Here is a 16,952-nt window from a genome sequence, read left to right on the forward strand (position 1 = left end):
ACTTAATCAGAGATCAGTGTACATGAACGCAAAAGCATGCATTCACATGTTCAAATCCATCATTAAAAACTAGTCATATACATACACACACACACACACACAAGCAGTATATGCTCACACACATTTATGTTATGTCTGCAGAACTTTTTGTCTAAATAGTCATGTCAAAACATTGTTTATCAGAAATATTTTGAAGTCATGTTCCTATACTACATATCAAGTTTATGGCCTTTGTTGACTGTGTGGCTTCTTACTCATATATATATATATATATATGCTGTTGAATAGATTAAGAGAGGGCAGGAGGTTATATAGAAACAAAAAACAAGCTGAAGAGAGCAGTGAGAGAATTAGGAAAAAAGGAGTATAAATGTCGTTTTTTGAATGTAAATAATCTTTAAAGATTGTCGTTTAGCAATTTTATTTACATTATTGCTGCAGTTACTCTCTCTTTCATTTTTATATGAATGCACTCTTATTATGAATTAGTGTTTCTATGTCATTAGACCATGCAGCAGGATCATGTTTTTTTTCCCTTTTTTCTTGTAATGGTCACAAGTAATATGACTCTTAGAAGAATAGAAACAAAAAAGACAAAAGCAATCTCTGTCTCTCTCTCCCTCTCTCTCTCTTTTTTTTTTGCTTTCCCTGTTTTTCAGAGAAGAAAATGAAACATCAGTAGCAACTATCATGTACACATAAAAATGAAAATAACCAGTGCTGTAAATGAAAGAAGTGCATTTTAAGCAATGTCTTTTATGGGATTGGCAAGTGAAGTGAATGAATGGCTTAATTCTTACATTGAATATTAAGCCCTCAGGTCAATACAGCTCACAGCTACTGTTACTGGGTAAATTAACCTAGAAACAGTAATTTTATAGTGGCTATACACTCTGTTGAATCCAAGTGAATTTTGACCTTAAAGAATACCATCTCTTATTGTGCAAAATATTATGAAACTTGAGGATGGTTTTCATTGATGTCTTGACAGGACCAATATTCTGAACAATATCAGTGTGTCTATGGCTCTTAAGCCTGCTTGAGTCCTCAAAAATCACATTTCTGCCCCTTCAGTACTTAATATTACATTGAAGACCCATTGGTTAATCTGATGCATAAAGAATACTGTATTTAAGACACCATAGATTCAGCGTAAATATGTATGTAGCCAATAAAAATCATTTAAGATATATTTTCATATGAGGTGAATTTGTTAACCAAAACCAATGGGTCCTCTATGTAAAGTTCCTGGTGTGACTTGAAGCATAGCAAAACACTGGACTATTCTCACTTCATTTCCCAATCATTTTTATGGAATATGTTGATATTGTATGTAATTTTCTTCCTATCGCCACTGTCTTTTTTCAAAAATAAACACTGGGGGAAAAAATACAATAAAAATGTGAAATTAAAAAAAAATAATAATCACAGCCTATATGAGCAACAGAATCAAAGTCTGACAAGAGATTACAGATATGATGGGGGGGATGACTAGATGAAGGAGAGGTGAGTTTAGCAGATGTGACCATGATGTCACAATAAGGGAATATGCTAATCTTGGCAAATCTGAATTTGTGGCAGGGAGTTTAGCTAAAACAAATTGTAACCCATGGTTATCTGGTCCCTGGGCACAGCGGCATTGTACCTGCTTATTGCATCATGTGTTGTATCTAAATACACAATACCTAAAATAAAAATACATGGATAACGCAAACTCTCAGCATGTCTCATATGTGCCTTTAATTCTTGATATTGGGTAGATTTCATGCATGTAGTTTGCAAAGCACAATTCTTCCATTACTCTCACCTCAAACACCAAATAAATAAATACGTATGTAGAAATATGTAGCCAAATACCTATGTAGAAATCTAAACTAAATGGGTTGGTTGACCATGCTAACCTCTCAAATATCCCTCTGTTTCGATTCATAAACATAACCAGCAGAATAATCCCATATAATTTTTGCATTGGCATTCGGCAGTACACTATCAGTGATATTGATTAAATATTTATATGCTTTTTGGCAAGAGGCTTTTATTACGATCTGGGTTTCTCAAATTAGTCAGATAAATTAACTCAAAAGTCCAAACTATCCAATAACACTATTAAAAACCATTCTCCATAGGAACCTTGACTTCGGATCAAACTGTCCCGCTTATTTGAGAAATTCTGCTTTGTATCCTGCTGAGCCGTTGAGAAAGTCTACCGGTCTGGTACCCAGGTTGCAAGATATCGCGAGAACAGATTTGTTTTCGAGCCATGTTGCGCGCGCACTGTAGATAGCTTAACTCTACCTGCAGCAAATTAGACTGTGGTGTTTTAATGGATGATAGACCTCAGTCGGTCTAAAACTTTTGCAATCTAATGCAATACTCGATTGCTCGAAAAATAGGACGTTTTTGTTATCCTGAGATACAACATTTTCATTGGTTATTCAGTGGTGTGGATAGGAGGCGGACTATTGTGCTAGCGTTAGCTTGCTAACAGCTAGCTAACTAACTAGCATACAGGACACCGCTCTTTTTAGTTCTGGTCATTTTCCTCTTGCTTTTGAAATGGGCTATTTAAAATTAATCGAGATTGAAAATTTTAAATCCTATAAAGGGAGGCAAATCATCGGACCCTTCCATAAATTTACAGCTATCATTGGGCCAAATGGATCCGGTAAGTCAGCTAAACAGCTATTATGGCTCTTCGGCTAAGCATTTGCAAGACATCCAGACGTAATAGCGGCGCTTTCCGTGTAATGGAGAGTCGATTCCGAGGCTTCACCTTCTGTAGATCCAACTTGGAGTGAAAGGACTATATGGCTTGCATTTGCTATGGATTGTTGCCCTGTTCAGTTATTTCATAATTTGTGTAACATTATTATAGGTATTTAGTTATATAAAATGTTGATCAAATTGCAGTTAACATGAAAAAAATGTTGGCAAAGTTGATAGACTTCAAGTAGATAGACATGTTACAATTCACTTGAGCGGTATACCCTTTTTCGTTTTATTTACTTTTTTCGGATAGAACGACGTTTTAAAGTCTTGCACACAAAGTATTTTTGTTAGTTCTTTTTTTAATTGAACTTGGCGGTGGAACTTATGCAACAGACAGTGGCTGTATGCTTGATTTGTACTCTGCCTGCCTCGGATGTCGCTTTGGATAAAAGCGTCTGTAAAATGTGTAAATGTAATATTTAGAGGTTTATACCTCAGTGTTGACTATGCATAATTGCCTTGACTCCTAACGTGTGCTTTTTTTAAAAATTACTCACAACAATAGAAAATATACATATACTGACAACCTTTGCAGTTTCACCTTACATCACACCAATTAAACAACTATATGTTTCCCTCAGCATCACAGTCTATCCTTTCTGCAAAGACAAGTGCTCTCTCAGCATTAAACATAAAGTAAACACAAAGAAGGACCTTTTATTAAAAATGCTCTCGTTCTTCTCCAGGCAAGTCCAACCTCATGGATGCCATAAGCTTTGTGCTGGCAGAGAAAACCAGCAACTTGCGAGTGAAGACACTCAAAGACCTTATCCATGGAGCTCCAGTTGGAAAACCAGCCGCTAACCGCGCGTTTGTGAGCATGGTGTATGAACAGGACAATGGACAGGACCTGACCTTCACCAGAGTAATCATAGGTACATAAATGTTATCACCAGCTTAGATTCATGCTGCAAACAAGAGGGTTAATGATGCTGCAGTTAGCTCTTTAAGTGTCGAGACGTCAAGGGCACACCCAGTGTTGTACAGAGTTGCATGTGGGACTCACAGTTAGAATCTCAACCGTGTTACTTTTACCTATAACTGTGAATATGATTGGCTGTGCACCATTTGAAGGGTTGGTTGACCAGGGTAACTATTCACGGCTAGTCACTAATGAACAGGTACACGTGGAGTGTAGGGTAGAATTTAATGAACAGCATAGTCTTTAAGCATGTTACATTGACAATATACATATATCTTTCAACATCTTAGGCTGACAGCATTACACCTCTGTGTGTATAGCATGTTACTTGACGCTTCAGTGCTGCTGTTAGTGTGGCAGTAAAAAACAACTAGTGGCTGACTTCACACATGTCAGTGAAGTGTGTGCTGGACCTATAGGATTATGGAATGGATTTGGATGTCCCAAACTATGGAGGAAAAAATGTGCATAATTAAAAGATAATTTCAAACATTAGCCTGTACTTTAGTGAAACATAAGTCTCCATTAATATACTCTTGCACTGCTGCCCTCTTGCTTTTGTCTGTCAAGGACTATTATAGGGCTTTTCCACTGCATGGTAACGGCTGGACTCGACTCTACTCACTTTTTGGTACCTGGTACCTGGTTCGTTTTCCACTGCAGTTTATACTGTCTTGATGTAGCTGGTGATGCCGCAAGAAACTGTCCTCATATCATTTTTTTTGCAGTTTTGCGGAGTGCCACTGTAATAGTTTAGTCAATCGAGAATTGATCAGTGGAAAGAGAATTTGCTGTCGCTATAGTAGCTTGGCATTTTTAAAAATGGTGGGTTTGTGCAGGATGTCCAAGGATATCCCGTCTCACGTGTCATGTAATAGTGACAATTCTCTCTGACCAATCAGTAGTCTGCAGTGCTTTTACGTCACGTTTTGGTACCTACTCAGCTTGCTTGGAACCACAACAGAGTAGGTATGAAAAATACTACCGAGTATCAAGTACTAGGTACTAGATTTGCCTTTGAAAACCCGAAAAAGGTGAGTTGAGTCAAGTCAAGCCGGTACCTTGCAGTGGAAAAACAACAATATATTTGTTCTCCCAGCCTGGTACAGGTTTTGTTAGATCAAATTCTGCTCCCTCTGTACTTCAGCTGATTGGCTTTTTTCATTTCAGGCTCATCCTCAGAGTACAGGATCAACAGTAAAGTGGTGGGACTGTCAGAATACAGCGATGAACTGGAGAAACTGGGAATCCTCATTAAAGCCAGGAACTTCCTTGTCTTCCAGGTAAATCATCCTGGCTGATGTTCGTATTAACATTTGCCTGGCTCCTAGGCTGAACACGATAAAAAGGAGGAAACATACATTCACATGGCTCTTCTACATTATAAAAAAGTTGCTTAAAGAACACAGACAACACCACCACAACAGGTAATATTGTAAATAATTAAAAGAACAAAGAACAGATAAGGAAAAAGAATGCTTGAAATGGAAAACATGTCTGTACCTTGTTAAGGAGCCACCATTAGTATGTCACTGCTATTTGGAAACAGAGGGTAGTTTTTGTCAGGTACTTGTTCATTCTCTTTTTTGTCTCCCTCTTTGCCAGGGTGCAGTGGAGTCCATTGCGATGAAGAACCCTAAGGAGCGAACGGCTCTGTTTGAGGAGATCTCTCGCTCTGGAGAGCTGGCTCAGGAGTATGATCGCAGGAAGAAAGAGATGGTAAAGGCTGAGGAGGACACACAGTTCAACTACCACCGTAAGAAAAACATCGCCGCTGAAAGGAAAGAGGCAAAGCAGGAGAAAGAAGAGGTATGTTTTTCTTATTTCGCAAGGGTTCATACAGTATGTGCCTCAGAGTGCTGGTGTCAGCCCATATAATTATTTTTATTAGGATTAGTCTGAAAATTTTTGTGCCTGTAATCTTAGGTGTTAATCTCCTCCTTCTCTTCTCTTCTCTTCTCTTCTCTTCTCTTCTCTTCTCTTCTCTTCTCTTCTCTTCATCCTAGGCTGAGCGTTATCAGAGACTGAAGGATGAAGTGGCCAGGGCCCATGTCCAGCTGCAGCTCTTTAAGCTGTACCATAACGAAGCTGAGATTGAGAAACTGAACCGCGAGCTCTCCCACCGTAACCGTGAGATTGATAAGGACCGCAAACGCATGGATCGTGTGGAGGACGAACTGAAAGAGAAGAAGAAAGAACTGGGAAGAATGATGAGAGATCAGCAAACCATCGAAAAGGAGATAAAGTGAGTGTTGAAGCCAGAAAAGGTTTGGAGAGACATGTTAATGTAAATTCCAGTGTGCTTTGAGGGATTTGACCTCACTGATGTGGTGGGAGTACAGTTGACAGGTATTGTATGAGTGCAGAGGTTAGTTTGAACTGAAATCAGTTGGGATCATGACAGTGTAAGAAGGACTGATAAAATGTTTGGTTGTACTCTCATAAACAGTGAATTAAAGTTTTATGAACACATAGCAAAATCTTCGTAACATTTGTCAAAAGTTAAACGATCCTTTCTGGAACTAAGAAGAGATATTGAATTAATTTTAACGTACGCCGCAGTTATGACCGCAGTAAAGGAGCATTTGAAGCACTTTACTATGACTGCCTGTATTAACCTGTGTGACCTTCATGCTCTCTAACTTCTAGGGAGAAAGATGCTGAGCTCAACCAGAAGAGGCCTCAATACATCAAGGCCAAAGAGAACACAGCTCACAAGATCAAGAAACTGGAGGCCGCTCGGAAGTCTCTCCAGAACGCCCAGAAGACTTATAAGAAGAGAAAAGCAGACATGGACGAGCTGGAGAGGGAGCAGAGAGCTGTGGAGATGGCAAGGCAGGAGTTTGAGGAGCGTATGGAAGAGGAGGCACAAAGCCAAGGCCAAGATCTTCAGCTGGAGGAGAACCAGGTATAGTTTGTACATCCTACAACTTAACCTCTGACATTCCAGGGATCTCAAAGAAACAGCCACAATATTTCCACTTTCAAAATTCACCTTTGAGCCACTATTAAATCAGCTAGAAAAATCCTACATTTTGATCTGTTAACTACAGATTTAACATTTCACATTTAATACACACCCTGTAACCTCAGTTTTTATCCATCTTTAAACCAATTTAAAACATATGAGGCGTCACCTTTTACTTTTTTTTTTTTTTTATTTAACCTTGATAGGAACCAGTCTTTATATCTAAACTGGTCAAAAATTCACTGACCCGCCCTTCTCACGTGCAAGACATGATCTAGATTGTCCCTCCCTTCACTCACCGTCTGTCTGTTTACATTTAGGTGAAAGCATATCATCGTCTGAAGGAAGAGGCTAGTAAAAGGGCTGCCACTCTGGCCCAGGAGCTGGAGAAGTTCAACCGAGACCAGAAAGCAGACCAGGACCGCCTGGACCTGGAGGAGAGGAAGAAAATTGAGACAGAGGTGTGGAAGTAGGGAAAACTAAACAAAATAGTGGCACACATCATAGTAGATCTAAGTCTGACGATATGTGTGAATTGGCTGGTTTACAGGCCAAGATCAAGCAGAAGATCAGAGAGATTGAGGAGAACCAGAAGCGTATTGAGAAGCTGGAAGATTACATCGCCACCAGCAGGTATGTATGAGTTTAAAAAAAAGATACGTCCGTCCTCAGTGAGGGATAATCTGGTTTGGAGCAGTTTGACATCAACATATAAAGAAAAACCTTTATGTTTCGGTTCCCTTTGATTTGTTCGTTTTGTCTGAATATTATAAAATTCTTTTTTCACCACTTCTCCTTACATCTCTCTCTCTCTTCTGTTTTCTCTCCCTCATAGGCAGTCCCTAGATGAGCAGAAAAGGATGGAAGAGGAGCTGACGGAGGAGGTGGAGCAAGCCAAGAGGAGAATTGATGAGATCAATATGGAGCTAAACCAGGTGAGTGTAGAGGGCCAGCGGGAGAGTGGAGGAGTCCTGTGTTCTCTCAGACTAAAATCCATGTGATCTGTTATTCCTTTGAAGCTTTATATTACCACAAAGGTCTGTTTGCTGTCTGCTGTCAGAAAATAGACCCTGTTAACCCTACAGGAAACTGACCTGAACCCTTTAGTAAGTGTTGGTGAGACAGAGCTTTTGAACAGGTAGTTGTAGAATAGGTTTAAAAATAAAGAAGGATAAATTATTAGTTAATTATCAGATGGGAGGAAAAATTTTTTTTTTTTTATTCCCTACTTCTTTCCAAGAGCCCAGACATCCTAATTTGATCAATCACCTCTACATCTTAATGTGTAGGCTTTAAGGTCTTTCAAAGGGGAGAGTCAGTAGTGGTGTTTCAGTATCGTACCCCTTTTTGTGTTGTCAGGTGATGGAGCAGCTGGGCGATGCTCGTATTGACAGACAGGAGAACAGCAGACAGCAGCGCAAGGCAGAGATTATGGAGAGCATCAAGAGACTCTACCCTGGATCAGTGGTAAGTGGAAGATTTTTTTTATTTTACTACAGTTTACCATTCTTGATAAATACATATGTTTTTGTATTTAATATAACTTAAAGAAGTAGTTAGGAATTTGGATTTGCAACAAAGTTTGTGGAAATTTATTGCCAATATTCTTTAGAATTTTAGACAGATGGTTAGAGGACTGCTTTAGAAAACATAACCTGAGTGTTTGAAAATATTTGTAATACTGGTTTTATAGTGTGAAGTAATAGTTCCATACTTAGTGTGTATAGGTGGCTGAAATTGATACGTGAAGGATATATGACACGACAAGAAGACATTGTAATCTTTCTCCTCTGTGTTCTCTCTCAGTACGGCAGACTGATCGACCTTTGCCAACCCACTCAGAAGAAATATCAGATTGCCGTGACCAAAGTACTGGGAAAGAACATGGACGCCATTATTGTGGACTCAGAGAAGACTGGTCGAGACTGTATCCAGTACATCAAAGAGCAGAGAGGAGAACCGGAGACTTTCCTTCCTCTCGACTACCTGGAGGTACACGCATCATGCATTTGGCCAGTATATGTATAACTTCAGGAAAAAGTTGTTTCATAATTCTAGACTCTTATAATTTGTTCTATCTTCTCTGTCTTGGGTGTCACAAATAGCGTAATTCACATTCATCCCTAAAGAAGTGTTGATGTCAGAGAGTGGTTGTAGATAATTAACTGACTGAACATACTGACTACAGAAACTCGGTCATTTAACGACTGACCATTTTGTTTGTCTTTGCTGTTTTAACGAGCTATTTTCCACCCCTGGCCATGCTGTTTTTCATTTTTCTAAAGACTTAATGTAGCATTTATACTCACTTCTAAAGGTTACAGCACTTATAGATGTCTGGGTTGCTGCTTTTTGTGAAAGCCACACCAAAATGCAAGTTTGTCAAAGTGTTAGTAGTCTCTGTGTGACACAGTTTGCCATGAGAAAGTGAGCTGTTTGACTAATGCTCACAAGAAATCTGTCTGTCTTCATAAATATTCATGTTAGTGCAATCATGCCCTGTTTAATTCGACAGCCGAGAGGAGACATTTTAATTTCAGTAAAATCAATTATTCAGTTGTTCATTACAGAGAATTAGAGTAAAAAGAGAAGTAAAATAGTTAATTTTTTTTTGTTTGTTTGTTTCTTTTTGAATTTTCCTGCCCAAATATATTGCGTTTTTTCATGTTAATGAGCCATGAGGCAGAACTCTTAGTGCAAAACCAGTGTCTCCCTAAATCCACCTCTGCAGGCAGCTATCTTTGTCTTATTGCACAGTGCTAGAACAGAAGAGTTTGATGCAGAGCATGGGGGCTGTAGTATTCTATTGCATAAAACTGGCACCATTCTCTGGGCTTAATTCTTCTGCTTTTAATGTATATATCTAAGGAGACATTTGTCTCTGTCTTGGGAAGCCATCTTATCTATTGGAGAGCCCCAGTGTATAGACAGACTTTTGTCCCAACCATTCACAAACATAACTGATCCAGCCAATCAAAGCACATGTGAATAAATCTTGCATAAGTATGACACTTTAATAGATTGATTGTTAATTGAGTCTGCGTGATTGGTTGCTTGAACTGTCACTCATCTGCATTGTCCAACAACAGGTTAAGCCTACTGATGAGAAGCTGCGTGAGCTGCGTGGTGCTAAACTCGTGATCGATGTGATTCGCTACGAGCCACCCCACATTAAAAAAGCCTTGCAGTACGCCTGTGGAAACGCCCTGGTCTGTGAGAATGTGGAGGACGCACGCAGAATCGCCTTCGGAGGACCCTACCGACACAAGGTATTCTCACAAACCCTACTTGTCTGTATACTTGACAAATGAATGGCTTCACAAGGTGCCATCACTGGCAAAGAGCAACATGCGCAAACGTTCACTTCAATAGAGACAACGTGCTCACCCATACACAGACTTAAACGTATGCTACTGCAGATCACAGTGTTGGTTGTATTTGCTGATATCTATGAATCTTTCCTCTCCAGACTGTGGCGTTGGATGGGACACTTTTCCAGAAGTCTGGTGTGATCTCTGGAGGTGCAAGTGATTTGAAGGCTAAGGCTCGTCGTTGGGACGAGAAAGCCGTGGACAAGCTTAAGGAGAGGAAGGAGAAACTCACAGATGAGCTCAAAGTACAGTGTTATAGGCTGATTTTTAATGTTTCATCATGATAACTGCAGTCTCTGTGTTCATGTCTTTGGGCCTCCTTGTGGAAGTCTTGGTAGGACTAATTCTTGGTCCAATTAAAATGGAGTTAATCCAATCGAAATCCAATGAAATTGATCATGTGTTGTCTCTTGCAGGAGCAAATGAAGGCAAAAAGGAAGGAGGCGGAGCTTCGTCAGGTCCAATCACAAGCTCATGGCCTGCAGATGAGACTGAAATACTCCCAGAGTGATCTGGAGCAAACGAAGACGCGCCACTTGTCCCTCAACATGCAGGTAAATGCTGTTTTCACAACACTTGTTCAGAGAGACTTTTTGATGCTTTTCATTGGTTTACCTGGTTTCTGAACATCTGATTCTGTTGACATGGCACGTAGGAGAAGTCTAAGCTGGAGAGCGAGTTGGCTAACTTTGGGCCCCGTATCAATGACATCAAAAGGATCATCCAGTCACGTGAGAGAGATATGAAAGATCTCAAGGACCGCATGAACCTGGTGAGGGATTCAGAGCTACATTGTGACTAGTAAATGGCGTCATTCATTTGGAATTTTGTGTGGGAGAATGCAGAATAAGGAACAGTTGTGCTGTAATTTTATCTCCAAAGGTGGAAGATGAAGTTTTCGTGGAATTTTGTAAAGAGATTGGCGTCAGGAACATTCGTGAATTTGAGGAAGAAAAAGTCAAAAGGCAGAATGAAATTGCCAAGAAGCGGTAAGCTATTGGAGACCCTGTAACAGAAATGAACAGCTGGAGGAGACAGCATGACTTTGTTCTAGTTGTCTTCTTTGTCTTTTTCTTTTGCCCTTTTCATCTTTGCTCTTTTGTCCAAATTTCCTCTTCACGTCCAGTCTGGAGTTTGAGACACAGAAGACCCGTCTGGGTATCCAGCTGGACTACGAGAAAAACCAGCTTAAGGAGGACCAGGAGAAAGTCATCATGTGGGAGCAAACCGTCAAGAAGGACGAGAGCGAGATTGAGAGGCTGAAGAAGGTAAAATAATAATCCCAGGAGAACAGAATGAAGGAGAGGACAGTGATGTCATAGAGGATCGGGACTGTTTGTCTTTGCTTTCGTACTTGTGTGGCAGTTACATATCAGGTTCAATAATGAAAAAGTCTGATGTATGTCTGAATTATTTATGAGAAAGGTATGGTAAGAATGCTGGGATAGGCCAAAATGTGTTTTGCTGTGCACCCAGAAGGCTGAAGATGGAAAACACTGCAGAAGCGAGTTTAATGAAAGGCGCTGTTTGGTTCATGTTGTGGTATAGGAGGAGCAGAGACATATGAAGATCATTGATGAGACCATGGCCCAGCTACAGGATTTGAAGAACCAGCACCTCACCAAAAAGTCCGAGGTCAACGATAAAAACCATGAGATGGAGGAGATCCGTAAGAAGCTGGGTGGTGCCAACAAGTGAGTTTTTAATGTTATTGGTCTGGGCCTGAGCCCCCATATTCACTAGTGTTTCTTAAATCACTTCTCAATCACCAGCAGTCAGTCAACTTAGCTATTGATCCCTTGAACCTTGAAATCTGCAATATATGAACCAGTTTGTGAAGGAAAAACGGTCCCTAAATAATTCTCTGTATTCCTTGCAGAGTTGGCCCCATTATCGATTCTCTTGTGCAGTTACAAAGTTGACACTGTTTTGCTGATGACTGTGTCGCTGAGTTTACAGTTTTTTGTGTGTCAATATTAATGAGGCGACTCATTGATGGAGTGAGGTTTTCTGATTGGACTCTTGCCTGTGTTTTATAAGGGAGCTTACACAGCTTCAAAAGGAAGTGACAGCCATCGAGACAAAGCTGGAACAGAAACGCAGTGACAGACATAACCTGCTCCAGGCCTGTAAGATGCAGGACATCAGACTGCCCCTCAAATCAGGAACAATGGATGACATTAGCCAAGAGGAGGTAGGCTGTTACTCAGGAAGTCTCCACGCCATATGTTTAAGTCGTGAACACTAGGTCTAGTCACACTAGTCACCTGCAGTATAACTTTACTGGTTGTTGCGAATATTCAGATGATTCTTATTAATGAAGCCAAAAAATTGTACAAAACTGATTGATAGATTTATTTCTGAATGCAAATACAATCTAATTAATTAGTGTTGTTTTTAGAAGGTGACATTTAAAGATGTGCCCCTTTGGAAATTTGAATCAGAAAACATTATCTGTCAAGATATTAAACAAATTAGAGATGTTTTTGTGGCATTCGCAGACAGAGAAAAACAGGGGGAAGGTTCACATTGAGTGTCCTGGTGTATATATTTTGTTTAAATGAGTGCCTGTTTTCCACAGGGGAGTTCACAACCAGAGGAGAGTCTAAGCAGCAGCCAGAGAACCTCCAGTACTGTCCTGGCCAAAGAAGCTCTCATAGAGATTGACTACAGTGTCCTGGCCGACGACCTGAAAGTAAACACTAGTTCTCCTTCTTAATTAAGCCATTTTGTCTGCCAACAGGGGATCAGTTTGTCAAAGACAACAATTACAATCTGCTTCCTCTGGGTAATCTTGTTCAAAACTAGAACCACAGTTGTTTTACAAAGTAATCCTATGCCAAGATACAATTTTATAGGGCAGTGTTATAGAAGAACCAAAAGCTTTTCTTGTTAGAATTGTTTTATTGTAGTGACATGGCAGATGTTTTTTATGAACCAGCTGTGTTCTGGCAAGAAACATCCATTTATTTCTTTTTACAAGACTTTTTATTTGTAATTCATTCCAGTTGGTCAGTAAAAAAAAAAAAATCGGTTGACTTGCTTGCTGGTTGCGTAGTGTCGTAACATATCTCTGTGGCATAGGATGCGTTGTCAGAGGAAGAAGTCAAGGCTGAGATGAACACGCTGCAACAGCGTTTGAATGAACAGCAGAGCATTCTGCAGAGAATCAGCGCGCCCAACATGAAGGCCATGGAGAAACTGGAGAGTGTCCGAGACAAGTTCCAGGAGACCAGTGACGGTGAGCGACTCCTCCATCAAAATAAGAATTAGGAAAATAGTGAGCTTAGAGGTAGAGGATGTTTCTAGATTATAAAGAGACCGGTTATGGGGCTGGGAACCAGTGATTCAGTGAAGTTGAACATGGTATTGGCTTTCTAATGCTTCTGTGGGGCTGCACAACTTGGTCAAAAAAATGGTATCACAATTGGTTTGACGCATGTTGCAGTTTGAACTGTTATATGATAAATATTTCAGTTAATAACTCATTGCTGCTTAGTTATTAAGGCTCAAATCACATAATATCAGATCAAAATATAAAGTCGTTTAAGAACATAAATAACTCTATTAAAGCGGTACAAACTGTTTATAACTTTAAAAAAAAAAAAAAAAGATCATCTCCTACAGCATCATGTTGGCAAAAGCACCAGGACCAGGAATTTTGGTTTTCCTTAGCTTTTGTCTTTTTTTTTTTTTTGCATGGGCTTTTTTTTATTGAACATTCATCATAAAGTTCAGTGTTATCTGAGATGTTAGTGATGATGAACAAAAACCCTATTGTCATGGTAACAACTTTCTAGTCTCTTCCTCTGTTGCATCCTTAGCACAAACAGGTTGAGGACAGTGTCCAGCTAAAGAAACCTTCATCTGTAAATAAGAGACGGCTTATCTAACATAGTCTCCTTGTCGTAGTATTTCTGAAAGGAATTTCATGTGGGGTAATAAGGTTTAACGCCTTGACAGTAAGCCACTCGCCATGTTTCCTTCTATGTGAATATGAGGCATGCAAATTCAAGACAATCAGGGGCATTGATTTAGAACTTTTGGTCAGATGTGTATTTGAGGTATCTTAATATGCAAGTTTAACAGACTTACAGTTTATAATCACAGCCTTTTGCAGATGAATAACCACACCATATTGCATTTTCTATTTTAATATGATTAATTGTGCAGACCTACCTCTGTGCTTTTGGTATGAAGCTTTATATCATCACTTTGGAGAATCTGAAACAGGCACACAGATTCATTATGCATGGCCGTGACTGGCTACTTTAAATTGCCTAACACAGATGGAATCTTTCATGTCAAGATTATTACTATTTGCTACTCCTGGGACATAAGATGGACATACTGTTTCATGAGTTGTTCTTTTACCGTGTCCTGTTTAATTAAGGAACGTTGTCTAACTTTTGTATTGAAATCACGAAAATAAGGAAAATTGCGAAAGCTATGTGAATTTTTATATCTATTTACCTAGTTTTAATTCAGTGTATCAAAGCCATATAATTGAACAAGCACTGAGGCTTGGTCTGTATACCATGTTTTGACTGTATCTTAAAAGTTTCTGTTGAAAGAGCTGATTGTATCCTTTGTTCCGTTCAGAGTTTGAGGCTGCCAGGAAGAGGGCGAAGAAAGCCAAGCAGGCCTTTGAGCAGATAAAGAAAGAACGGTTTGACCGTTTCAATGCCTGCTTCGAGTCTGTTGCCACCAACATCGACGAGATCTACAAGGCCCTGTCCCGAAACAGTAGTGCACAGGTGACAATCACCTCTCACACGAACAAAGTTACTCTTTCACAAATTAAACAAAATAGGTCTGGTTGAAAATGGTAAAATGATAATAATAATAAAAGAAACCCTGCAGAAGTCCTGACCTCTGTTACTTAGGAAAAAAAAGTTTTGTTGTTCTTAATTTGAGAGAGGGGTGATTAGGATTTTTTCTAAACTAATGTAACAGCAGGTGTTGTTCAAACAAAAACAGCTTGCTTCATTTAAATGGGCCTTTTACACTGGCATCATGTCACACAGTTTGTTGAAACTATCTGACTGGCTCTCCCTCCAATCCCCTGTGCAGGCCTTCCTCGGCCCCGAGAACCCAGAGGAGCCTTATTTGGACGGCATCAACTATAACTGCGTAGCCCCAGGCAAGCGCTTCAGACCCATGGACAACTTATCTGGAGGAGAAAAGACTGTGGCTGCTTTAGCCCTGCTGTTTGCTATTCACAGGTGTCTTTTCATTTGTCTGTTGGGTTTCTCTGTCTGTAACGATATAACAAAGGGAGGGACAAATAAAAATGTGTCAGATATTTTCCTCGATGCGTCAAGGCCTCATTTGCCCTTTGTCAAATTTTGATTCCTCACACAGTTATAAGCCTGCGCCTTTCTTTGTGCTGGATGAGATCGACGCTGCTCTGGACAACACCAACATTGGCAAGGTGCGACTCTTCAGCACAGGGACTCTCCTCCTAATATAGCATTGTATTTATAACTGTCGTGCTTCAATGTCAACTGGAAAGCGCTTTGAAAAAAATGTATTACTGTGCATTTCCTGTAGGTGGCAAACTACATCAAGGATCAGTCTGTGCAGAACTTCCAAGCCATTGTCATCTCCCTGAAGGAGGAGTTCTATACCAAGGCTGACTCCCTTATCGGAGTCTACCCAGAGGTCAGTGTGTTTGTACATATGCTTATAGAGATAAAGAAAAATAACACACACACAAGCATTCAAGCATCTGTAAATACACGCAAAAAGATTGGCGAGTTTTGTGTGCTGAAACATACATTGAATACATGCATTTATCAATTATTTTTTTTCTCTCTCTTTACAGCAAGGAGACTGTGTTATCAGTAAAGTGTTGACCTTTGACCTCTCGCAGTATCCTGACGCTAACCCTAACCCTAATGAATAGATGAACACATACATTCCTGTATCATCATTCAACTCTGAGGTTTCATTCAGATTTGTTTCTAGATAAGAACAGTCAATATCATGACAAAAAAAAACATTCTGCGGATTGTGGGAATGTAGTTGCCATGACCACCTAAGGTTCTCGTTTTTAAGCTTAAATAAGAAAGTGATATCCATCGTAATGACAGGCATTCATGTTCTTTGATTAAATCCATCAGTCCTTCTGTAATGTTCAGTCGCATAGCGCTGCAAAAGCTATTGTTTTTATGTCATTTAGTCAAATTATCTATCATGTGTGTCTGTTGCTTTGTGTCCTCTTGATAATGTTGGAACCAACTGGTTTGCCATTTTTGCTTTTCTTTTTATAATTACATGCTGACATTTTTGTAGTTGATGCAGAGATAAGGAAATGAGAGGTGGCAGAGTGAGTTTTCTTCCCCTAACTTTTACACATTACCTCCTTATAACTTTCTCTGTTGTATAAAGTACTTGTTATAAGAAGAAAATATTTACCCCTTGACATGTGTTTTACAAAATAAATTATGGAAAAAAAAAATCAAGACAATTCGTGGAAAAAAAAAAGTCTGAGGGTGTTGAATGTAGGTTAATTTTCTGTTGCCTTGTTCTGTTACAAGTTAATCTTGAAATGTTTTTTAAAATTCTTTGCCCACAGGACAACAACATGAACATTTGTCATTTTGGCTATTTAGAATGTTTCTGTACAACATCCATTGTTTTAATCTCTCTTGTATCCATTTTTTTTCCCCATTAGGGCCGTGAAAGTATTTGTAACCCTGACCATGACTTGCTTGTATCTTTGAGTAAAATAAAGATCCCTTTTCTGCCAGTTTTTTGTTCAGATTATGTGTTTTTAACAGTTACCACAAGTAGTAACATATCTGAAGCTTAAGTGACGCATAACTTTCGTTGAAAACTGTCCAAACCTGAATGGCCTCTTTCTCCTGTCACCCAGCTTTGACATGTACTTTCCTTGCTGTTACCAAGTATTGTTCTG

General features: G+C 39.5%; 1 protein-coding gene across 1 annotated transcript; it reads left to right on the forward strand.

The window, feature by feature from the left end:
• Window positions 1–2,262: 2,262 nt before the first annotated feature.
• On the forward strand, window positions 2,263–16,784 carry smc1al (structural maintenance of chromosomes 1A, like). The gene is made up of 26 exons (XM_030767176.1): window positions 2,263–2,665; window positions 3,456–3,644; window positions 4,862–4,974; window positions 5,297–5,500; window positions 5,698–5,936; window positions 6,341–6,599; window positions 6,980–7,120; window positions 7,210–7,292; window positions 7,495–7,594; window positions 8,019–8,126; window positions 8,466–8,651; window positions 9,749–9,928; window positions 10,129–10,275; window positions 10,447–10,584; window positions 10,686–10,802; window positions 10,913–11,019; window positions 11,157–11,298; window positions 11,579–11,724; window positions 12,071–12,224; window positions 12,612–12,725; window positions 13,115–13,271; window positions 14,633–14,787; window positions 15,104–15,255; window positions 15,395–15,464; window positions 15,584–15,694; window positions 15,858–16,784. Exons 1-26 carry the CDS (start codon window positions 2,557–2,559, stop codon window positions 15,936–15,938), a joined length of 3,702 nt encoding a protein of 1,233 aa, XP_030623036.1. The 5' UTR covers window positions 2,263–2,556; the 3' UTR covers window positions 15,939–16,784.
• The last annotated feature ends 168 nt before the right edge of the window (window positions 16,785–16,952 follow it).

The sequence above is a fragment of the Chanos chanos genome, chromosome 3, assembly GCF_902362185.1.
Source record: "Chanos chanos chromosome 3, fChaCha1.1, whole genome shotgun sequence".
NCBI classification, from domain to species: Eukaryota; Metazoa; Chordata; class Actinopteri; order Gonorynchiformes; family Chanidae; genus Chanos; species Chanos chanos.

Coding starts and splice junctions, on each gene's coding strand:
- smc1al (XM_030767176.1), top strand. CDS start 2,557: ATGGGCTATTTAAAATTAATCGAGATTGAAAATTTTAAATCCTATAAA. Junction 5,937..6,340: donor ACCATCGAAAAGGAGATAAA/GTGAGTGTTGAA, acceptor TCTAACTTCTAG/GGAGAAAGATGCTGAGCTCA. Junction 12,726..13,114: donor TCCTGGCCGACGACCTGAAA/GTAAACACTAGT, acceptor TCTGTGGCATAG/GATGCGTTGTCAGAGGAAGA.